Source organism: Melanotaenia boesemani, chromosome 12 (genome assembly GCF_017639745.1).
Source record: "Melanotaenia boesemani isolate fMelBoe1 chromosome 12, fMelBoe1.pri, whole genome shotgun sequence".
Taxonomy (NCBI): domain Eukaryota; kingdom Metazoa; phylum Chordata; class Actinopteri; order Atheriniformes; family Melanotaeniidae; genus Melanotaenia; species Melanotaenia boesemani.
Window position 1 is genome coordinate 15,659,155 of NC_055693.1, and position 24,824 is coordinate 15,683,978.

General features: G+C 39.8%; 3 protein-coding genes across 3 annotated transcripts; all 3 read left to right on the forward strand.

The window, feature by feature from the left end:
• The first annotated feature begins 460 nt into the window (after positions 1 to 460).
• Positions 461 to 1,830, forward strand: LOC121650322 (NAD(P)H dehydrogenase [quinone] 1-like). Its single transcript, XM_042001784.1, has 6 exons — positions 461 to 530; positions 657 to 824; positions 900 to 1,030; positions 1,097 to 1,210; positions 1,283 to 1,384; positions 1,468 to 1,830. The coding sequence occupies exons 1-6, from the start codon at positions 527 to 529 to the stop codon at positions 1,762 to 1,764; spliced, it is 816 nt and encodes a 271-aa protein (XP_041857718.1). The 5' UTR covers positions 461 to 526; the 3' UTR covers positions 1,765 to 1,830.
• A 2,137-nt stretch (positions 1,831 to 3,967) lies between these two features.
• On the forward strand, positions 3,968 to 24,677 carry LOC121650321 (NAD(P)H dehydrogenase [quinone] 1-like). Its single transcript, XM_042001783.1, has 8 exons — positions 3,968 to 4,075; positions 4,179 to 4,346; positions 4,424 to 4,554; positions 4,621 to 4,734; positions 4,807 to 4,908; positions 4,992 to 5,295; positions 13,469 to 13,472; positions 24,663 to 24,677. Exons 1-6 carry the CDS (start codon positions 4,072 to 4,074, stop codon positions 5,286 to 5,288), a joined length of 816 nt encoding a protein of 271 aa, XP_041857717.1. The 5' UTR covers positions 3,968 to 4,071; the 3' UTR covers positions 5,289 to 5,295; positions 13,469 to 13,472; positions 24,663 to 24,677.
• Positions 15,549 to 20,730, forward strand: ackr3a (atypical chemokine receptor 3a). The gene is made up of 2 exons (XM_042001782.1): positions 15,549 to 15,712; positions 18,216 to 20,730. Exon 2 carries the CDS (start codon positions 18,285 to 18,287, stop codon positions 19,446 to 19,448), a length of 1,164 nt encoding a protein of 387 aa, XP_041857716.1. The 5' UTR covers positions 15,549 to 15,712; positions 18,216 to 18,284; the 3' UTR covers positions 19,449 to 20,730.
• Positions 24,678 to 24,824: the final 147 nt, after the last annotated feature.

Consider the following 24,824-nt stretch of genomic DNA (forward strand, 5'->3'; position numbering starts at 1 on the left):
AATTATAACTTTTTGACTTTACCCCCACACGGTTGCCTGCTCATGTCTGCCTGTTTTACAGTGCAACATTCATGACTGGGCTTGACCGCAAGCAGATGTTTTCTTATATAAAAATAAAGTAAAACAGAGCTGGGAACCAGTAACAGTATGGGCACAAAAACTTTCTAAAAGACAAGAACAGAGACATGAACAAATATGAGCTCTGCTGCTTTCTAAGTAGACTAAAATCATAAAAGACACACTGTCTTGAAGAAATATATGTGCAGGACGTTAACTCTTGAGCTTTGAGGTACATCTACAGCTATTTGAAAACATTTTTCAGTTTCAGTAAAAAAATTAGAAACTAGATTTAATCCTTTAATTTCAGCTGACTGATTGATGACAATGATTGCTGATTGATAACACCTGAGGGAGCTTGAACAAAAAGTTTGTATAAAAACAGCATGCTGAGCTTTGTTGCAAAATAAGATTCTTTGTGCCAGCTGTTTGTAAAAGTCATCGGTTACAGCTGAGAACCTGCTTCAGAATGGATACTGGTATTGGCCTGGCTTTTATTTCTATCTGTAACAAGTTATATTTAAATTTTATGAAAGCTTGGTTAGTCATGTATGACGTCACCTGATAAACACTAAATCTGCTTTCTTTCTTGGTTTTAGCTGCCAAGAAAGTGTTGATTGTGTTTGCCCATCAGAGCTCTGGATCATTTAATGCTGCAGCCAAAAATGCTGCTGTGGAGGTTTTGACAGCTCAGGGCTGCACAGTGGAAGTCTCTGACCTGTATGCCATGAATTTTAAAGCCACTGCTACTGCTGAGGACATCAAAGGTATTCTACTGGGTGGGTGGGAGTCTAAATCTTTGATACTTCTCATCAAATTTAACACACTGTTGTGTTTTAAAGGTGACATCAAGGAAGCTGAGAACTTCAGTTACTTGAAGGAGAGCAGACTGGCATGGGAGGAAGGGAGGCTGTCAGATGACATCACTAAGGAGCAAACCAAGCTCACTGAAGCAGAGCTTGTTATCTTTCAGGTAGAACCTGTGTAGCAGTGATGCTTGCAGCCCATTATCTTTATACTAACTTGACTTTCTTCCCAGTTCCCCATGTACTGGTTCAGTGTTCCTGGAATCCTGAAGGGCTGGTTTGATCGGGTGCTCACAAGTGGATTTGCATTCTCTCTGGAGAAGCTGTACAGCCAGGGAGTCTTCAAGGTAAGGGCTCAGTCAGGATGCTTGCATATGTCTCCAAGGATCTTGTGGATTGAACTTGCTTCCTCCTCTCAGAACAAGAAGGCCATGCTGTCCTTTACCACTGGGTCACTTGAATCCATGTTCAGCCCAACTGGCGTCAATGGGGACATGAATGTTACCCTGTGGCCACTGCAGGTACCGCTCTGGTATAAAATGGGCTTGTTGTAGTGACCAAATATCATGTGACCACACTGGCATTAATGTTGGTATCTCTGCAGAATGGCATCCTGCACTACTGTGGCTTCCAGGTTCTGGCTCCCCAGATCTTCTGGGCTCCCTCTTGTGCTTCTCCTGAAGCTCGCCAGAGCATGCTGGAGGGCTGGCGTACGCGGCTGCAAGGCCTCCTGGAAGAGAAACCGCTGTCCTTCATTCCCTTGGACAGCTTTGACGAGAAGGGCTTCCAGCTGAAGCCTGACGTCCGTGAGAAACATGCCAGCAAGGAGTTTGGCCTGACAGTGGGCATCCACCTGGGCAAGCCCCTGCCGCCCCACAGCCAGATGAAGGCTGGATGCTGAAGATGTGGTCGTCATATGGATGATGATGATTAAAATCTGGTTCATTCTGATGTGGGTGGCAATATACATGTGTAGCTAACTGTAATATTAGCTGTTAAAATGAAACTGGAAACCTACTCTGAAAGTTATCTTTGGCCAATTGCTGTGGCAAGTTCAGTCATAATGAAGTCATGTCTTCTGTTCTAATAAATGACTAAACGTATGGGTGTCACTGTCCCAAGATGAATAATGGAAGTTTGTCTTTGGTCAAAAGCGTTTGATACACCAAGCTTTGGTTACTTAATCCTGCTGTTCCATTGTCTAGTTTCTTTGCCCCCTGCCTAGATGGGTGTGTGTGTTTTTTTTTTTTTTTTTTTTTTTTTTTTTTTTTTTTTTTTTTTTTTTTAAAAGACATGAAAAACATTTTGGAAAAGGTGCTCTGGTATTCTGAAAGCTAATATAAATACCTCTTAAGCTCAGTAGATGACCAGATGAAATCTGGTCTACTGAAACTTTTTTTAAACATTTAATTAAACTAATAAGAATCGTTAGAGTAGGCACTTTAGATATATTTTCACTGTTGGTGGCTTGTGTCATATGTTGCTCTAACAGTGCTTTTAATCTTATTTTGTAGAGTGAGGCAAGGCTTTGGAAGCTGAAGTCATGACATTTGACTCCAAAGGATCTGAAAAGCATTTGCATTAAAAGAGGAGTTTGATCGCTGTAGCAAAGTCCACTCTGACTTTGGCCACATGATGGCACTGTAAGCCACATTTTAACACTCAGCCTCTATCCTGAAAACTGATTAAAAAATCAGCTAGGTGTGTGAGCGACATCTCATGCCCCCGTCTTCTCTGTAATGTACATGGTAGGGTTATATTTAAAGAACCTCAAAGTCTTGCATCCTGTGTTAAACAATTAAACTTGTTTATAACTTTGAAAAGTTGGGCAGCACAGGCCTCACACTGTACTTGACACATGTATAAAGAATTATGAAACGCTCTAAACTACCGACACTGTGGCTCACAATATGGGAAATCATAAAAATATGCTCCAGTCCCAACAAACCACATCCCTTCCTGTCTTAGCAAAGAGAATACAGACACAGGTTCAAGATGAATTAGTTTGGTGATGGTTTAAGAGTCAAGAAGGTTGCTGGTTTGAACCTCAGCTGGGGACAGAAATTCGAACAGTGGCCTTTCTCTGTGGAGTTTGCATGTTCTCCCTGTGTATCGAGAGTTCTCTTAAGTACTCTGGTTTCCTTGCTCCATCCAAAAACAATTAATTACTCTAAATTCTGGGTAGGCATGAGTGAGAGTATGCCTTGCAATAGACTGGCAACCTGCTTGGAGTGTGCTGCTTATTACTGGGATAGGCTCCAGCTTCCCCGCAACCATGAATTGGACTAAGTGGTATAGAAAATGAATGGTTTAAAAGATAATCCAAGATCTGGTTTGATAAACAGCTATCACTTCTAACTCAAATAAGAAAAAAAAAAAAGAGAACAGATTAAATGTAAAAAGCTTTGCTCTAAGTGTGTATGTGCTTCTGTTTGACAGTATAAGCCAGTTGTTCATTAACCCCCTTGTCACAGCATCTGAATAGATGGGATGGTTGCTTTTGCTCCAGATGTGTACCAGCTCTTGTCTGCCTTTGATGTCCATCTCTGAGTCCATTTTTTTTTTTTTTAAGAGAAACATTCGTGAGTGGACCTGACCACAGGCAAGTGTTTTTCTTTTTTTTCTTTTTTTTTTTTTGGAGGAAAGTAATGTAAAGGAAAACCAGAACCAGTAGAGTGAGAGGATTACCCTACCACATGTGCTTCATGTGGTTCGAAGACCTCGGGAGTGGCACACAATTTTAAACATCTTGCAGACAGACAGACAAATACAGACATACTTGCTATCAAATAACCACACATTACAGATTTAAAGGCATGAGATGTGGACACATGGAGATTATGTCTCTTTTTGTAAAGGCTTAAACAGGAAAAAAAAGAAAAAACTGTCTTGAAGTATAATATGTGTAACAATAGTTAAAAGTTCATCTTGAGTTTAAAAATAGATCAATCATAGCTTCTTTTCAGTGGTACAGTACATTTGGTGAAAAATGCCTTTCCATTCTGATTATGAAGTTCATATAGTGAATACCTCGGATAATTGCCAGCTGTTGCAAGCTGATCAATTGATGACCTTGACTGGTAAATGGCAACACCTGAGAGAGCTTGAAGGCTAAATAAAAACCAGCGTGCTGAGCTTTGAGTAGGATGTTCCTCCATGAACCAGGGGATTGTAAAGTTCATCTTTCATCCTTAGGAACCACTTCAGTATGGGTAAAAAGTTTCTGATACTCTCCTTACAGTTTTATAGTGTTTAACTGGCATGAAGAGCTGAATTTTTTTATTATATTATGTTTTTCTATTTCTATTATTTTAGCAGCCAAGAAAGTGTTGATTGTGTTTGCCCATCAGAGCTCTGGATCATTTAGTGCTGCAGCCAAAAATGCTGCTGTGGAGGTTTTGACAGCTCAGGGCTGCACAGTGGAAGTCTCTGACCTGTATGCCATGAATTTTAAAGCCACTGCTACTGCTGAGGACATCAAAGGTATTCTACTGGGTGGGTGGGAGTCTAAATCTTTGATACTTCTCATCAAATTTAACATACACTGTTGTGTTTTAAAGGTGACATCAAGGAAGCTGAGAACTTCAGTTACTTGAAGGAGAGCAGACTGGCATGGGAGGAAGGGAGGCTGTCAGATGACATCACTAAGGAGCAAACCAAGCTCACTGAAGCAGATCTTGTTATCTTTCAGGTAGAACCTGTGTAGCAGTGATGCTTGCAGCCCATTATCTTTATACTAACTTGACTTTCTTCCCAGTTCCCCATGTACTGGTTCAGTGTTCCTGGAATCCTGAAGGGCTGGTTTGATCGGGTGCTCACAAGTGGATTTGCATTCTCTCTGGAGAAGATGTACAGCCAGGGAGTCTTCAAGGTAAGGGCTCAGTCAGGATGCTTGCATATGTCTCCAAGGATCTTGTGGATTGAACTTGCTTCCTCCTCTCAGAACAAGAAGGCCATGCTGTCCTTTACCACTGGGTCTCTTGAATCCATGTTCAGCCCAACTGGTGTCAATGGGGACATGAATGTTACCCTGTGGCCACTGCAGGTACCGCTCTGGTATAAAATGGGCTTGTTGTAGTGACCAAATATCATGTGAGCACACTGGCATTAATGTTGGTATCTCTGCAGAATGGCATCCTGCACTACTGTGGCTTCCAGGTTCTGGCTCCCCAGATCTTCTGGGCTCCCTCTTGTGCTTCTCCTGAAGCTCGCCAGTGCATGCTGGAGGGCTGGCATACAAGGCTGCAAGGCCTCCTGGAAGAGAAACCGCTGTCCTTCATTCCCTTGGACAGCTTTGATGAGAAGGGCTTCCAGCTGAAGCCTGACGTCCGTGAGAAACATGCCAGCAAGGAGTTTGGACTGACAGTGGGCATCCACCTGGGCAAGCCACTGCCACCCCACAGCCAGATGAAGGCTGGATGCTGAAGATGTGGTCGTCATATGGATGATGAATAAAAGCTGGTTCATTTTGACATTTGTGCTTTCTTGTCTGGTGCAGAGCTGTCTTACACCTTAAAGGTGGAGGCTTGTTACATTAGGTCTGTTTAGTAAAACTCCCCCGAAACTGGTAACTTGACTCATAGTGAATAAATCCTTGGTCTGACTTTGCCATTAGGCTATTTTCTTTATGTCACTTAGATGTTCGAATGAACCCACCTGCCACCCCAACATAACATGGTGTGGGGTTAATGAATGCTAGTTTATCACAGCTTTCAGTCATTGCCTGATTTATGAAGGCAGTAACCTAAATGCTCATTCACTAGTTTATCTAAAGTGTTCTTTACCATGTAAATATACATACAGGGTAGTGAGGGGATTTGCTTGCAAGCAGGATTGAGTTCTGTAAAGAAATGCAAGTGGCTGAGCACTTTTCCCAGAGAAGCAGCTTTTGTTTGGGTATGGAGGAAGTGAGATGGGGGTGGAGAAGGAGGGGGTGAGGCACACTTAAGGAAATGGCCTTGCACTCTGAAATCCAGACCACTACTTGTGACATGTAGGAACTCAATGGCACTTAACAGCTGGGGTTTTACAAGGTCACCATGTGTTTGTGTTCAATCAGGTCCAGGCTTTATAATCACCTGTCTCTGTGACAAGATCAAAATGTACTAGTAGGTCCTCAGAATTACAGTAAAAGGGCAGCTTTTCTAAAAAAGTAATTTTCCCAGGCTAAAAAACCAAAGTGTTGGAGCTAGAACGGCTGGGTATGAAGGCATATATTTTTTTGTGGGGTTATGCCATAATTGCTGATCTGGTATCCATCCTGTTCTATTGTCCATCTGAATTTTCCCACCCTGGCTGCATGGAAGGCCATTTTTGGCTGGGTCAATGGAAGGAAATGGGCACCATCTTATACCAGCCATTGAAAAGAGCCACAGGAAATGCAACTCTGTTTAACCCAAAGCTTAAATGTAAACAGAAAATTCCATATAGATGAAGATTGATCCTAAAGTTCTGGTTGTTCTAATAGTCCATCTTTTCACCAGTACAGTTTATATTTTTAAGAACTTTGTGTTATGTTTATGATGTCAACGTTCAATGATTTGGTAGTGCTCACACTAAATGATAAAGAATGTAATGGAAACAGAAGAAAGGCTTCTTGTTAACCTGCATATCAAACCAAATTGGCTGGAAAGTGACTCACCCATGCAAGAAGCAACTGACATTTATGTACATACATATATGCATGGACCTTTCAATAAGTCATCAGATCAACAATATATAGGACATTTGTTCTTACTTTTAGTTACAACCCACAATAGCATCCTGTAACACATAGTCTTTACAAGCAGCAGGAGGGAAATGAGAATATGAGTGTTTCCACTTCAGAGCAGACATCATTCACAAGTCCTAAATTTAAGAAGGCACAAAGTTCTCATACTGAGGAAAGAGGAGGTTGGATAGCTTTGCTATGTGAGTCATACTTTTACGTTTGTTTTACTTCTGAGTTACATTTAGTTAATAACTTGGCAGCACTTTACTAAAACATCTTTGTCACCTCCTACACAATAACATAATTAGGTCATAGTTACAAATCAAAACTGTGAGAAGGGTTAGAGAACAATAATGTTTTGGTTTCCCAATACAGTCTTTTAAAAAAAGATCACTGCAACTAATGCTGTTTTAAAACTAAACATGCAGTGGCTCTCGTGACCATGAGAGGTCACTTATTCTTCAAAGGCTATATTTGCCTGCTTGAAAAAATGACCCATGGACACATTTTGGGGAGGAGGGCTGCTTGGACCCTAATTTAAGAGAGTGCTTTTCCACGGTTATTGAAATTTTTGGCTTCCCCTTCCACTCATGAGTCTCTGTTGTCCTACTTCTTACCTGTGAAAGGGCTTTGAATAAATGTTTATGATTAAGTCTAAATGTAAAAAAAAAAAAAAAAAAAAAAAGCTTAGACAGCTGACAACCTACCTGTTTATAGCTTACAATTTACTGTTCATAAGTTGCAGTATCTGTTGCATCATGTGAATGTTGCCCAGTCCAGAAAACAAAATGAAAAGATGGACAAACATACTTATTGCATATTTTCTGGTGAGACTTAATTGTATATATGAAAAAAAATACTTCATATCTTAACTACACTGTGAAGCAGATGTGACTGATTGTCTTCTAGGTGTTTTGATTAGGCTATAAATCAGTCTCTGTGTTTACGCCAGATGTCACAGGGTTAACAACAGGCCAGCCATTAAAAACTGTGCCCCTCCCCATCAGGCAGAGGGAGGAAAAGAGAAGGTAAAGTCAAAGAGATACAAAGGTCACCTGAAAAATTAGGCAAATTATTTACATCATCCATCGTCCTTCAAGACTTACATTAAAATCCAATCAATTATATTGTTGCAAAAAATGCAGCTTGTTAATCTTTGTCTCTCTCTCTCTCTCTCTCTCTGCGTGTGTGTGTGTGTGTATGAGTGAATTCATGTGCACACACACATTGAATGTGAGGCCCTGTTCAAGGCTGTTATATTAAGATTGGCAGCAGGAAAGGTTTGTAATGAGGAACTACTAACAAGGAACACTAACTTTTATGCTTAAACTTTCCAAATGCCCCCTTTTTTTCTTATCACAGAGTGTCCATTGTATGTTCCGCATCATTATAGAGCTGAGGAATTCCCTCTGACATCTGAGCACAGTGATCCCCCAAACTGCACCACTCACAGCAACCTCTTTGAAACAGGTTTTTTCTTTTTTTTTTTTTTTTTTTTTTTTTTTGCAGCATGAATATAGGTTTCTGGGTATCAAATAAACAATATTGTAGAAGTAGTTTTATTTAAGGGAGCAACTCATATGCCTCTAACTTAATGGGAAAGAAATCAATTTCATACTTTTATTTCCCCATAAATTGAAGGTATAAACTGCTTGCATGAGTGTTTGTGGATCAGAGATAAACCCCCCAGCCCTCTACACCCAATGTCTGTAATCACAGCTTGAACAGCTGGTAAAGAGGAATATAAAAAGTTGTTGACTACAACAGCTGTGGAGGAACAGGACTGCAAACAGAGCCAAGGAGCCCTGTAGGTCCAAAAAAAGGGGAGAGAAAACATGGGAGAAAAAATAATAACAAACACTACCTCCTTCCTCTTTTTATGCACTTCTGCAGGATATGTCTTTCATCCCTTGTTCAATTTATCCCCATCTCCGTCCTTCTTTTGTGTTAGTCGTCTCCTCTCACCGATGTGAAAATACACAGGAAACTTTTACCACAATGGCACTTTTCACACATCTTCTGCACTTTGGGGATTTGAATGTTCACTGGAGACGTATTTCTCATGGGACTGGACTGCAGTTTACCACTTATATACACTTTTACAAATTGCTCCTGACAGGCACTTCGCTCAGCTAGTCTGGCAGTGATTAGGGAAGGCAAGCCTGCACTTTGCAACTTTGTAACTCTTACACGGAAGGCCTGCCATCATAGCTTTGATGAATGGATGAATATCACGCTATTTGGATTCCATTTAAGCTCTGATGTATGGAGTGCCTGGTACTGAGGTTGCCGTGAAGCAGCAAAGCTGTTTTGTGTTTACAGGTGAAGGTTGAGTGTGGCTGAGAGGTTCATGGAAGGATTTGGTGGCTTGGGGTGTCAGAGTGACAGGGTTAAGACTCCAGTCAGCCATTACGGTCCTCTTTAAATCCTTCTCTATACTTTAATCAAAAGCAGGTCTCTGCTGTCTCCACCCCAAGATGCAGAGGAATAGGAGGAACAGACATCGTACAAACACAGTGGCTCTTGTCCAATGATGATTCCTTTTTTTTTTCTTACTAGTTTCAATCTCTTGTTTCACACAGTTTCTTAGATCTTTTGCCAACTGTCATGTCACTATAAACACTGAATGACAACAAATAGCCTCATGTGTTTTTGTCTGTGTGTGCTGGCTGTAACTAAACTCAGGGCAATAAATGAGGCTATGAAGAAGGAGTAGATGAATGGGAGTGCATGGTAGTCCCGCTCACTGGGAGCTCCAGGCACACAGTGCTCAACTCCAGATGCTGCCTGGGTTTCCTGGTTGTTATCCCCCTGCAGTGATACATTCACTTGTGAGTATGCAAAACTGTAAATAGGAACCACCTTGGAAAAAAATGCTTAAGGTGATTTTCCATTGCACTGCATTGCTTCACTTTTTATTTAGATTAGTAATTTAGTGCTGCAGGGGCGTGTTTTTTTTAAGGGACAGTATATTTAGTGTATTGCCATTTAGATCTTTTTTCCATTAAACTGAGTCAGATTTCACTCTCTTGACATGTTTATTCAGATTATTTATTCCACCATCTTGTTTGAGCGCTTTGCAGTTTGTTTAAACCCAATAAAGCCTGCAGTGTTTAGTGTTCTCCTAGTGCATGCATTCTTGCATAACGTGACATTTGATGTTGAAGTGCAATGCCACAATGTCTAAATCCACTTCCCAACACAACTCAAGAGTTAACTTTAGCTGAACTATGAACTTGATCACAGTGACAGTCAGCACAGAAACTTTCATGTACAGCCACAGGCTAGCAAAACACCTACAGGCAATGTGGCCATAGAAACTATTGCTGCAGGCTTCTCCAAAACACCTCTGCATTCCAGCAGCACTGATAGTCCATTTTTCATTTAGCATGACAGGACAATAGGGGTGAAAGTTACCCAACATATCTGTGAACTCAGTGTCACACATTGAGGATGGAAAGGCAAGGTGTTGTACGCACAGGTTGGGATTGTTAGGATAGGATTACAAGATTTAAGCTGCAGACCCCAGGATTTGCAGAAAGACAGACACCTTCTTGTGAACCTGTTGATAGATTTTGTCCTTCACTAATCCATACTGGACACACTCACTGTCACCTGGGGCAAGGCTTTCTTCAGCTATCACCCACCTTCTGCATGATCCCAATGACCTACCTCTGAATGCATATGAGTGAGTGGTTTAGCGGATGGATGTGCAAGGGTGGAGAAAGGGTGGGGGTGAACAGAGTAGCTTGGGGGGAGCATAACATTTTGTTTGAGTTACTACTGCGTGCAGAGATGATAGACAAAGTCAATGGACTGTAAGAACTGCAGATGGTCATGGCCAAGAGCTTAGCATGACAGCGTTGATAGATTCACAGACGTAAGAAAAGACAGAAGACAGAGCCAAAAGAAAGCTTTTCTAAACAGCAGGAATAATTACTTCTTGGCCTTTTCAACACTTACAATAAAATTTTTTAATAAAGCTTGTGCATGTGGCTCACACACAAAGTTTTAGCTAACTTGTTGCTAATCTTTTGGAAAATTCTGCAGGTAAAAAGAGAAAGCTTAGCCTTTAGAAACAACAAGTGTCCTTCCCTGATTTCTCTCATCCTTCGCTAATGCCAGCTAAGCAACCACACTCCTCCTTTCTGTTTACACTGGTACATGCACGGCCAAAGTTTGCGATATGTCATTTAATACTAGTTTTCACACAGCGCGCTAAAAAAGATTTAAGCATTGAATCCATGTTGAAAACTAGTTGTTAAGGTATGTTGCTTTTTGTTATGCTAATTGTGAAGCGATAGTTTAGCAGGATTGCTGATCACGGAAAAACTTTCATCCCAAGGTCTGTGCTAATTCTGATGACATGATATTTATATAATATTTATTTCTTATATTTATATTATGATATTTATATTATTATTTATGTTAACCATGCTATTCTAAAAGAATATATTGTGTCAGTGTAGCTTGTTTTCACTGCCCAATGTGGTAAAAAAACAAACATTTCGAATGATTATTCACAGACCTGCTTTACATAAAATCTCTTGGAATATTTTCACTTTTCCGACATGCAAGCACTTCTCAGGTTTCACCCACATTCACAGAGTGGCGTAAGAGATGCTGTGTCCATGAGGAATGCTTTCATTTCTACATTTCTCAACAGGGACGTACCCTCACAGTCTAATTTGCACCTGCATTAGCAGATTTCTGAGAGATTCACAAGGTCACCCCATTACAAGCATTAACAAAATCCACACAGACAAAAGTCTCCAAAGCTCAAGATGAGGTTTAAATTCAACAAATGGCTGCCAATCTTTTGTTCTTTTAGTTGTTTTAGTGATTTCCCTCATATTCACTCACTCCTCAGTATGGTCTGTCTACTCCATATACGTAGCTTCAGCTTCACCCACACAGGCCCTCTTCTATTTAAAACCTAAAAAATGAATAAATAATTTAGTGAAAAATGAGTGAGGTTATAGAGGGGATCAGGAGGAATGTGAGGGGAAAATGCTTGAGGGGGCCTCAGAGCAGGAAGGGAGGTTGACTGATAACAATGTGATTGAGAGTTTGAGAGGGACCCTCTGAATGGACATTTGCACGAAAATAGACTGTCAGACTCACCACCATGACAGAAGCTAAGCTACAATAGAAGAAGTAGCTATTTGAATAAACTCCTGCAATTTCTCCTCACCACAACACTGCATACATTTGTTCTTTTATGTTTTTTACTCTCACTCCCACTCCTTTATGATCTGCTTATATATTGATTGTTTAGTTTATCTTATGTCTTTGGCCTTGTCAAACATACTTTGAGAGAAAAGAAAAAAGAGGAGTACAATCTTTCCAAAACTATAAGCAAATAGTAAGTCAGGCGAGGTCTATTTATCAATTAGTCCACACAAACTTTCTTTTGATTAGTTCAGTCAAGCAAAAGACAGCCAAAAACCTAGTCATGGGAAGGACGGTGGGTCGATACCCATGCAAACGTAACAGGACCAATGACCTGCATACTCTTACAGACTTGACAGGCAGGAGATGTAGCATTGCCAGGTCCAGTGAGAGGATTTTTGTATAAAACAGGAATTTACAGTTTTTAAAGCCAATGATCCACAGCAACTTAAGGTTAAGATATAACATGCACTGCATTAGGAGACAGTAAGGGAAGCATACAGAGATCATTCTGACAGACATAGGACTCTACTATGGAAGGAAGCTACTGTTTCATTTACTTTTGCCAGTTTTTATTCTTATTTCTTTTCCACTAACATTTTACTCTATAACTATATAATATGTTACCATTTAATGGATCACAAGTTATTGGTTGAGGTCACAAACACATTTATAAATATATACAGGTATCAAAATACATATTAAAATATTATAACACACTTATTGATTCAGAAAATCCTGCACATTAGTGTTAAATGTGATCTGAAAAATATCCTCATAATTATCTAATAGCTCTCAGGTAATAACAAATTTCAAGCCATTGGGCTGAAATAGCAGAAAGTATTGCTGTGTATATTGGAGCATATGGTGTCTTAAATGCCTGTCCCTGTATTCATATTCATCCCTTCAACCTGTTGGAGTAAGAACAGGCAAGATAAGATCAAAATTTAGTCTGTTTTGTGCTTTGAACATCTGAGGATAATATGTGGTTCAAGATATTAACTCATGTTTACCAGCTATTTGTATTATCTGTGGTTTCCTGTTGAGTTGCATTTGCTTTATCTATTATAGCTTTTTACCAAACAGACACTAATATTTGTAATGAATGATCACTTTCACACACACACATAATCATTTAGTTGGTTATATAAGAATACGTCTAACAGCTATGACTATTCTATGACACTTCAAAGAAATTGCAAAAAATGTTTCTATTTATATGTGTATGTGGACACATCTATTGTTTTCATGTTCAAGGGCAGGAAAACACTAGTATTAAGCTACCAAACTATTTTTTCATGTATTATTACCCAACAAAAACAACTTTTAAACAATGCATGTCCCTTTTAAAAACATTTTGTGTCATGTGAATGCATTTTAAACTATCTGCACCCAATTTTATGCAGTTTTGACCCTAATGTGAAAAGATAATCTTTAATTAGCAAGGTTAACAAGCTTAACATCTTGGCATTTGTGGTTCCAGCGGTAGAGTAATCCATTCCTAATCACAGGCTGGGCAGTTCAAGCCCTGGCCTCTGAGCAAAGCATGCAGTGGCAACCTCTGTCCAGCAGGTCCTGGAGAAAAACTGTAATTAAACTTTTTATTTTTACATATTTAGCTGCCAATTCAAGGGTTGTAAAAAGATTTCAGTCATGTTGTTATGGTTAGCAAAGGGAGATGGGGTTTAGTGGTTTTTTAAGAAAGTTTTACATTATTTTTCAGTTTTGTCTTGAGACATAAACAAGGACATTTCCCATTTCTTTATCAGAACAAGAGCACACATTTTATCACACCAGGCTGACAGAACAAAAATAAATACATAAATAATAATAATAATAATAAGAAGAAGCATTGTCAAGTAAGAAAGAAAAGAAAGTGACTGGAAAGTAATGCTGTGAAGAAAGTAATGAGAATTTTGTGTCCAAGTTTATTAAAAAGTAGACATTTGCGACAGTGATTGCATTAAGACTAGGCTTACCTTAATAATGTAAAAACTGATCAGAAAACCTTTACCATAAGTTAAAAAAAAGAAGAAAGAGTAAAAGTAATTATTCATTCAAACAGTTAAATCATTTAAACATTTGATTTTGCTTTGTAGTTCTATGCATATGATTGTTTCAGGGCTTTGCATCATCCAAAATCTATCTAAAGTGATCTTGCTAGTTTTAAATTCAGTATCTTTCTCTCAAAGAACCCCCCCCGATGCACACACACACACACACACACACACACACACACACACACACACACACACACACACACCCTGCTGTTCCCAGTCCTGGCCTCCTTGTGAATGAGGAGTGCAGAACAGAGGGTTGGCAGCAGTCTGCGGGGCTACGGATGCTTATCAGAAAGGCTTACAAATCCCCCCTGATGCTCCTGATACGGAGGACAATGGGTATGCGTGCGTAGTAGGAGCTTTCATAAAGCCTCATTGAAACTGACTTCACTTCTTTGCTCTTTAATGAGGTCAGAGTAGTCTGCTGGTTGTATTTCATCACTAAATACATGACAGACAATCATAACAAATAACAATGTTTGGTGATCTTTTTTCCACAAGGAAACATGCTGGACACAGGGAACTTGGCTACGTCAAAACTTTACTTACTGAACATTCCATCAAAGAAATAATTTTCCTCACAGCTCAATGCTATCATGATTTGACAAAACAAACACCTTTGCTTCTTGCATTCCTAACTTAAAAACCCCACTTCTTGCTTCCTTTTGTGATCCTGTCTTTGTATTGAACTTGGGGTTAATTGCTCTGGTGGAAGCAGCTGTGAGGCCACCAGAGTTGCAGGTGAGCTTTCAGCAGCTCTCCGTAAACACACAACCCTCCCACGCAGCTTTGTGCTGCTTCCAAAGAATGTTCCCCGAAATGAGACTGAATGTGGTTCAAATGACAATGAAACAACACGGCTCTTGCATGCAGCTGATGTGCTTCCTCATAGCCTGAATCCTTTGCCCCTTAATTTGTTTGAGTTGCTCAAAAATTTTCCAAATAATGGAAAAATGGCACGAGATAAAAAAAAAAAAAAAAAAGCAAACGGTTGTTCGTTATTTAAAGGGTGTTTACAGTTAACTCTGTGGGAGAGTTTTTGGGTTGAACCCATTTTTCAGTTTTGGGTGGAAGCAGAAGACAGTTGGCAGGCATTGTGGTTTACTGAGTGTCTCAGATTTTGGTTTCATGTAAGTGGGGTGTGGCACTCAAAGCAGGATGCTGGTCTTTATGGGTGTTTTAATGTTGGTATGTGTATAGCAAATTATGTTAATTCTGCATCTACCCCAAAAGAAAATGTTGTGGTTTACAGATTTTCATTATTCTAAAATGAATTAAAAATAATATCAATAACACAATCCATTTAATGTCTTCAGGATCCAAAGGGATAATATCAATGTCCTTGTCAAAGAAAAACATTGAGGAGGATTTCCATAGTTCATAAATAATCAGAAATGTTAGAATAATTATAATGCAGAGTTTTGCATGAAACAAATAACTGCTAATGTTTCTTAAATAAGTGCATATATCACATGGATTTTATCAAATGAAAGTAATTTACCCTAAAATATATTAGATTCCATATGGCCTGCAAGTCATGTTATAAATGCATAGAATATGGTGCATTTTTGTGTGCGTGGTTTTTCAGTTTCATTTATCTATTTCTTTTGGTTTCCCTGCTTGCTGAAACTGTCTGGGCTGCGTGCTGCTGAGGTGATGATGCCATGTCAATGCGTATTTCTGTTGGGACCAGCCTTGGAGGCGTAGCTCCGGGAGAGCAAGTGCAGGTTGGAGCACACAAGCTCACATTCATTCCAGGAGGCGGAGTGAGGCAGACGCAAGTTACTTGCAGTGGAAGTTGAAGTTATCTTTCAGCATCAGAGCTGTTGGCAAACAAATCTGTTCTTTACAGGAGAAGAAGAGATTGAAGACAAGGAAGGAAAAATCGCCTAAGTTGTTGTTGTGCGGTAAGAAAAGAGAAGTTTTTCAGCTTTTTAACACAGATGCGGTTTTCATGCGGGACTTGTAGCACATAAAGAGACCTAAAAAAATGTTGCTATTCATTATTATAAACTTGGATATAATTATCCACTTCTGAAACTGAAAGGAGTTGTAATAGGATTGATTCCCTCGTAATTTTTCACGCTCTCAGTCTTACCCTGCTTTGCGCTGTTTGTTTGCCTCTTCACTAAAACTGAGCTACAGTGAGCTCAGAACTGATAACACAAGTTTGTTTCCAGTCCGATATAAATCAACAATAGCAACAATGACATTTGTGTTTGCGCTCAGTAGCAGTCTGGGATCGTTCCTTCGATTTTGTGCTCATGCGTCATGACGCACAAAGCGACAGTTTTTGTGTTTATCTATGCGGAAACATCATGTCCTGTCCAACGCCCCCCCTTAACCCACCCAAAACTCAAGCCTGTAGATCGAGACTGACAGGAGGAATTCCTGACAAACACGCTGCACCTGCACTATTCTCTTCAGCAGAATTTGCACAAGAAAAAGAAAATGCCTCATTTGCTCTTTTTTTCTGTGTATTGAGAAACAAAAGGCGCGCTCGCCTTATTTGAAACTGGGTAACAGGTTAAAAAGGGACAAGGAAAAAGAGACGCAGAATACAGTGGGAAAGATGAGTTTCACGTGCAGTCTGTGTTATCTGATGTTGTGGGTGTTAAAAGGTTAATTGGCTTGAAGCCCGCGGGGCAACCTGGCACTTCTAAGTATTTTCCATATAATATAAGGGAATTAGACAGAAACCACTGGGGAGGATTATCTCTGCCCAGAAAATCCCCCCAATTTGAATGAATAGAACTTTCCGGTATCTCCTTATAAATTAAAGTGAAAGACATCTGATATGTATTTAAACAGCTTTATCACAAAGGAGAAAGGAGATTCATTACAAAGCAGAGTTTGTAATACCAAAGATAACATAGATTAAAAATGTATGAAGTTATTGTCAGATAGAAATGTTTAAAGATAGGCAGTATAGCTTTTCTCATATGTTGCTGGTAATTGATACAATGACAAAACCCTGAAATCTTAATTTATGACTTTTATTAAATGAAAAGTACTTTATTAATATATAAAATCATTAAAATGGTCTTCATCCCATCAATATGGCAGCAAATTATAATTTTGTATGCTTATTTGTATTCATAACATCACTCTGTGTAAGTAATTGTAGCTTTCAAAAAAATGTTTTGATATAAAAAAGTTTATATGCCCTTGAAGTCAAGAAGTCAACAGCAGACCATCACTAGACAGCTGCATGTCCTAAAATGCTCCAGGTGGGCTTCTTTTTCTTTACTTTTTTTTTTTTTTCTTCATTCTTTGTGACTTTTTGCCAATTATCCTGTGTACAGCAAAAGTCTCAGTCTCCCACACAGACAGATGTCTGACACGGTCACATTTTACTGCTCTCTGACGTGCTGTGTCACCCAGTGGTCGGTGATCCTCTTTTTTAACCTCACTCAGACCATCTTGCAGGCGTCAAACCTCCTGCAGATCTCTGCACACAACTCACTCTGTGGGCGCGCAAGTTAGTCAGGGCCAACAGCAGGGTTAAGCCACTCATGTTCTGGTTTTGATCTATCACCTCTCACCTCTGATCTCTCACACTGTGGCAGGCTGACAGTTAGCTGAGAGAGACATTGCAGCAATAAGCTGTGAATGCAGGCCATGCAGGGGTGAACATTTCAGAGGTCCATCAGGCTCAGAAGAATCACAGCGGGTTATTGGCATGCTAAAGTGCTCTGGTCTGCTACTTTTATAATCTGGTACGCTGCTTCAGTGTGCATATATGAGCAATACATTTGACTTTGTGTTTTCCTGCATTATCAGATTCAGATGTTGTAAAATGACGTATTCAGGGATTTCCTTTGATCATCTGGGTGGTGACAGCTGATCTCTCACCCTCTCTGTTCCTGCTCCATGAGCAGGGCCAGAAACATGGGATTTGTTGTGTTTTTCAATAACAAGCATGGTAAAGGAAAAATGTCTTTAAAGAGGCATCAGGTTTCCCACCATGACCAGTGCTTTATCTTGGAACGCCCAGAACGCTCCGGAAATACACCCTGTTTGGGTTTCACGATCCCACTTCCTTATGTCCAATCTGCACTCTGTGCCAGCAGAGCTAATGTAAACATTTATTGTGCTGCCTCTGGAGTGCACATCAATCACAGAAAAGTCCACCATTTGTGACACAATAACAGAGCTGTTATTAGCGCATGAAAGTAGTGTTTTAATAAGTTAACCGCATTAAGATTCTTCAGGATCTGGTAGCATACCATAAGTAAGTTTATGTTTTATTAAGCTCAGGGGGTCCACATGAGTAAAATAAGCCATGCTTTATGTAACAGAAAATTGCTTCTTAAGTGAGAAGGTTACATGAAAAACTGCTAATATTTAGAGGTTATTAAGATGAATGTATGTTACAAGAAATAATAAGTTAATGTCATGTTTTTCCAGGATCCATCCCAGTCAGAAGTGGTGTGTGTTACCTCCCAGTGGTCTGTGGTCCTCTCCAAGAGCTGAAACATGAGTCTAAGCACAAGTGAGCTGGAGGACTTGTGGGAGTCATTAAGTGACCTGAACTTCTCTGATACCTTCAGCAACATTACAAGTGTGGATGCACTGGTGTGTGCCACAGCATTCAACCGCAGCGCTCTGCTGTACTCGATGTGTGTTCTCTACACTTTCATATTCATCGTTGGTCTGGCTGCTAACACACTGGTCCTCTGGGTAAACATTCGTGCTCAAAGAGACTCCACCCCTCGCCATGAGACGCACATGTACATTGCACACCTGGCAGTTGCAGACCTGTGCGTCTGCATAACACTTCCCGTATGGGTAAGCTCTCTGGCACAGCATGGCCACTGGCCGTTTGGAGAGGTGGCGTGTAAACTCACACACCTGATGTTCTCTGTCAACCTCTTCAGCAGCATCTTCTTCCTGGCCTGCATGAGTGTGGATCGTTACATAAGTTTGACCCAGCATAGAGATGAGGGAGGTGCACGGAGGAAGTTTATTCGCCGTGGTGCATGTGTAGGGGTGTGGCTTCTGGCTCTGGTGGCCTCCTTGCCGGACACCTACTTCCTGCGCACTGTGAAGTCAACACATGGGGACACCATGTTGTGCAGGCCTGTGTACCCAGAGGACAACCCCAGGGAGTGGATGGTGGGAGTGCAGCTGAGCTTCATCCTGCTGGGCTTTGTTCTCCCCTTTCCGGTCATTGCAGTGTTTTATGCCCTGCTGGCCAGAGCTTTCACCCGTTCCTCCTCTTCTTCATCATCATCTAACCCAGTGGAGCAGGAGCGTCGTGTAAGCCGCAGGGTGATTCTGGCTTACATCGTTGTTTTCCTGGCCTGCTGGGGTCCCTACCATGCCATCCTTCTGGCTGATGCCCTCTCGCAGCTGGGCGTGGTACCGCTGACTTGTGGCATGGAGAATGTGATCTACGTGGCCCTACATCTCACCCAGTGCCTGTCCCTGCTCCACTGCTGTTTCAACCCCATCCTCTACAACTTCATCAACAGAAACTACCGCTACGACCTCATGAAGGCCTTCATTTTTAAATACTCGACTAGGACGGGCTTGGCACGTCTCATCGAAGCTTCGAACATGTCTGAGACTGAATACTCTGCTGTTGCTGTAGAAAACCCACCTGACAGACAAAACCTAAATGACTCCAATGCAATATAAACTAATGTCTCAGCTGATTTACTCTGTCCATTGTCCAAAGCCAATCCAGCATTCTTTTTACAGAAATCTGCTTTTGCCATAGAAAAACTTGAAGATTAAAAAGCACTTAAAGCAGCTTAAAATAACAGCTAATAGTAAAATCATATATATGTATTCATTATAGTTGTAAAGCCAAAACAAGGACTGTAAATTGTATGAAATCACTTCCTTTTTTTATGTGTATGTGTGAATGTGTAGTGAGTGTATTTGCATGTGTTGTGTAATGTATGCTGATAGTACCAGCAGAGTAATATCATTGTATCTAGTTGTATTTATATTCATTTAAATGGTTTTGCATGGCTGATGATGTAATGCGAAGTCTTCACACACTGATGTCAGCTCAGTGCTCCACATTGCACAACACTGCCTCATCATTCAGAGTTGAGCCACTGACTGGCTCCTTGCATTAGTCCTGCTGTCTCATGATGAATCATAACCTCAGGCTGCATCAGCTGAAGCCTTCAGAAAAGTTTGGTTTTTAAAGATGGTGTAGTCCCACTTGTTTATATAAATCTTTGCATTTTTGCATCTGCTTAAATGAGAAGTCTAATATCAATCTCATTTGTAAACTAAATATGAAGCAGCAGGAAGTTACTAATTAGTGTACATTTAGCAAACCAGGATACGTTACCACTTACGTTTCCTTCAGTTCTAAATATCTTAAAACATTGGAGGCTTCAGCTCTGACTACTGATCTTGCAGAGCAAATGTGTACATACAGCTCTTGACTTTGCTGACACAGACTGTTGTGACTGTAATTTATAACAGTGCTAGTGGAGGAAGAGATACATGTATCCATGTTGTTAATCCTACTATTAGCACGCAGGCTTCAGACAGCTCACATTTTATGAGCAAATAACATGAATGAATAGCCTTACTTCTCTAATGCAGACAGCAGCTGTGGTGTGCAACATTGTTTGAGACCAAATTACAAAAACATCAACACATTCCTTTATAGCTGTGTGTGTATGTGTATATGAACCAAAGCTTGATGCCAGGAGATGATTATTTGTCACAGACATCGACTCTTAACACATTGAATCTGCTTACTGTATTATTTTGCATTGCTGGCACAGAGCGTGTTTGGTCACGTGATTGGATACACATGCTTGTACTTGGCAAAGATTTTAGTTTGTGATTAGAAAAGAATTGAGACAGACATGTCTTTACAAGAACAGAGGCATTCCTCTGACATTGTAATGTGTAACATGTGTTTTTCTATGTATTAAATACGGAGAAAATGTTTGCTTCTTTGGTTTTTGTCAAAATAATCCAAAGGCTTAATATCTTCCAGGCCTTAAGATAAAATAAATCCTTTTTTTTTTTACTTATTAAGACCTGATGCAATATATGATAGTACATGTGCACAGGTTTGGAGGGATTAGTTAAGTGAAATGTGTTTTTTTTAAAGCTTTTGCCCAAAGTATAAATTATTGAATTATTATAAAACTCTTAAAAGTTTTTTAAACAAGTTAGAAGATTTGCATTTCTTTTTTAGGCTTTTTTATTTTTGTTATTCTTTTTTCTTTTATTTAGCTTCTTATTTAGTGACACACACACACATAAAAACCCAGAACAAAAAGAAAAACCCCAACAAAGGAACAATTAATTTGCAGATCTACAGCACGGAAGCTGATAAGCCTCGAACATCCAGAACGATATACACTTGCATGGTACCTGGCATTGTTGCCAACTCCAACCACGTAGTTTCCTTGTGACGATGAAAACCTGGCCTAGTTTAACTAATTGCTTTTGTGGGGGGAACAAAACCCTGTCTGTTGCCCTCAGGATACATGACAAAACTCCACTGAGCTGCCATTCATCACTACTTCCATATCCTTTGCTCATAACCAGAGTCTATAACCTCCCCTCTCGTGAGAGGATGAGCTCAATAAAGAAAACTGTCACAATGGCCAAAAAACACATCTGGGCAGATGGATGTGGTGAACTCTCAGTGAGATACTCCTGCCAAGTTTTGTCCCTACATTGCCACAGCTTCTTCTATTTTTGTTTATTTTTTTATTCATATTTTTACATCTTTCACTTCTAAAATCCTAAACAGACACACACACACACATGATCATTTGACAGAGGAAGAACATCCTTTTTAAATTCTATGGTTTTATGTATCAGGACATAATAAAGAAAATGATCTGATCCATAACACGGCTTAAAATTGAATAAATACAACCTCAGATGAACAACAACACAACATATTACACTCTGTCATTATTCATTAAACAAAAACTAAGACAATATGCAAAGGCATCGTGAAAAAGCAGGTACAGTGCATCACTGAATAATACATAGAGTAACCTTTAGCTGCAAAACTCCAAGCAGTTGATTTTATATGACATCGTCAGTCTTTCACGTCACTGTGGGGGAATTTTGGCCCACTCTTCTTGCAACATTGCTTCAGTTTATTAGGGTTTCTGGATATTTGTTTATGCAGAGTTCTCCCACAGTCCCATCACATCATTTCAGTCAGATTGAAAGGGCTTTGACTGGTTCATTGTATAACTTAGATTCCTTTTTTTCAGTCATACTAATGGATAATATTAGTATGTTAATATCTAACATGCTAACTGAGACCTGTAGCATCTGAGATGTAGCTCTAGGATCCTTAGCAGTTTCATACTTTTACTTTGGGGTGAACTTGCTTGGATGTCCACTCCTGGAAAAAATTATGTTTTCCATTTGTTAATAATAGTTCTCATTGTACAGTGCTGGACTCCAAGTTATTTGGAAATGGTCTTGTAACCCTTCCCAGATTACTGAGCAACAACATTTGCTTCTCTAAGATCACTGCTGATGTGTTTACACACTTGAATGCAACGGAGCAGCAAATTGACAAAACTGCTGCTTTTATAGAGGTGCACAGCTCACTTATAATCAATTCATCAAACTGTTGGCATAGTTTTTGTTAAATAAATAATAACCAAGTGTACAATTTAATCCTGAGGTTGTGTTTACCTTATTGTAAGATGTGGTAGAAGCAACACATAAACTTAGAAATACTTTCATTTTTCCATTACTCTTTGTAGCTGTCTTTTTCCCCCCAAAATGTTTACCCCTTGGGCACATATTGTTAGTGTCTTGTCCTCTTTTGAAGCCTTTTAGTCACATCACCAGTACCCTTGAGAGAAATTGCTGAACAAGCTGTGCAAATGTTTTGCAGTGAAGAGCAGCTCAACACCGTTAAGTGTTTAACCAGTGGCATAGTCAGGCAACACTATTGCACATTACTCTGATAAGGATGCTGTGCAGCGAATTTTGAAGGTCAAACTAAGTGAGTGACCTGACAATGATACCCTCCCGGCCTCCTTTCTCTCTCAGACTGAGCCTTGATCTTGCGGTGCTCCTGCAGAGTGCTGGTCTCCCTCTCCTTTCTTGTGTGAATGATTTTCCCGACACAAGACCTTCTCATTTGACCCTGTCAATACCTTCCGTTGGTTCTTTACAGGTCAGTGAACTTAACTAACTCATATGTAGTGAGTGCATATGCTTTGTAGTTACTGGAATGCAGGTTCGTTTGCTTCTGACAGAGCAATCACCCTGGAAGCAGCGGTTAGAGAAAGAGTTATGGGCCCTAATTAAGCCTGTGTGCTCCCAAACTTTGGTGTGCTGAAACTCAATTAAATGCAGACATGTTTTGAATTATGCACCATCTAAGTGCATCAAGTGCAATCTAAAGGACGTACAGAACCCCTCTACAGAGTTAAAAGATTAGCTTTCTTTATTACAAGGACTATAAATTATCTGAACTGTAGACACAGAGATATACATGATCTATATAGCTAACATGCTTTATGTACTATAGACCTTATGGAAAGCAGTCACATTATCTCAGACACACACACACACAGACACACACACCCACACACACAATAACTGAGGTTCTTTAATGTATTTCTAACTAGTTCGTCCACCAGCTCTAGCGGACAACATGATTATGCAAGCAACATTTTTTAAATTAATATTCAGCTGCATTAATGCACTGAGCTGGTGAGGAGGAAGTTGTGTGTAGAGCAATGGTTCACATCTATAGCCCTGTTTGCGGTTTAGTAGCAAGTTTGGATGTTTTGGTAGGACAAAAATGTTGACTGTTGACATCATATTCATGACTTGCCAAATCCTCCAATGAATATGTGGTCATTGTGTGAATTTGAAATGTAATCAGGTGGTTTTCCATCTCTTTTAACCATATTTGATGATGCAGATCAGTTTTAATTTGTGGGAGAAGGGTTTGCTCAGGGTGAACAGTTCTGCTGCTGCTTTACAACTGAACGGCTTATGTTTCAAATGGAATGTGCTGAACCGCTGTCCTGTCTGTCACAGTTTGGCAAGCTATAATTTGATTTTACTCCCTTCATAAGTTGCATATGCAGGATGTGTCAGATATGCTGCTGAGACTCCACTGTGCTCTTTTCAAACTCAAACACAGTTTGAATAAAATATTAAACCAACCACAGAGGAGCAAATTCTGAACAGCCCTGCCTTTAGCACGTTACCTTTAAGTGCAGTTTTCTACTAAGATGTGAAACATACCTCTTCTGTTGATTTGTGTACACCTCTCTAAACAAAAAGAAAGATTTACAGCAAAATGTATAAGAATCAATCAAAATGCCCAGTGTTTCAAATCTGGGTAACAGCATTATAAGATTTCCAGTTCAGTCCTTTATTTTTTACAGCACCTTCATATATGATTTACAAGGGCACTCCTATCTATTGGAGTTTGATTTAATAAGCACAGGTAATGGGCCAGAAAGCCTGTTAATGGAGTGTTTTTTCATAGCACGATAACAGCATCTATCTTATGCTGAGAGGAGATGAAATTAATGAATTAAGAAATGCAGAGTAAGTGCAGAGGTGGAGAATAATTTCAAGTAAAAGCTTTCCTTAGTGTTATGCACACGAGGAGCACACTTTGAAAATGTACACACATTAATCATATTGTAGTTACACAAGCAGCAAAGGCCTGTGTAGTAAATGAAACGGTTATATTGTTTCTGGACCATTTCCAGACATTTAAAGTAAGCTCATTTCCCAATGAGGTCTGAGCTTACTTTGTTCACTGTGGCAGAGATTAAAAATGAGGACTTAATGGTGAATAAAGGGTCTTGAATTATTAATGAAGTAGAACAGAAATCAGCAGATGTTTGCCTTCAGTAGGAGTTTTTGGTCTGGATATAAAGAAAAGTTGGAGAACTGAGTTGGTTTAGTGCTCACTCTATACTGCCTGTGTCCAGATGCTTGACAGATGTTCTGTTAAAAGGCAAACAGAAAACCCAAAAACGTGAGTTCAAAGACCACTGAACCTGATTTTGGGATAAGGAA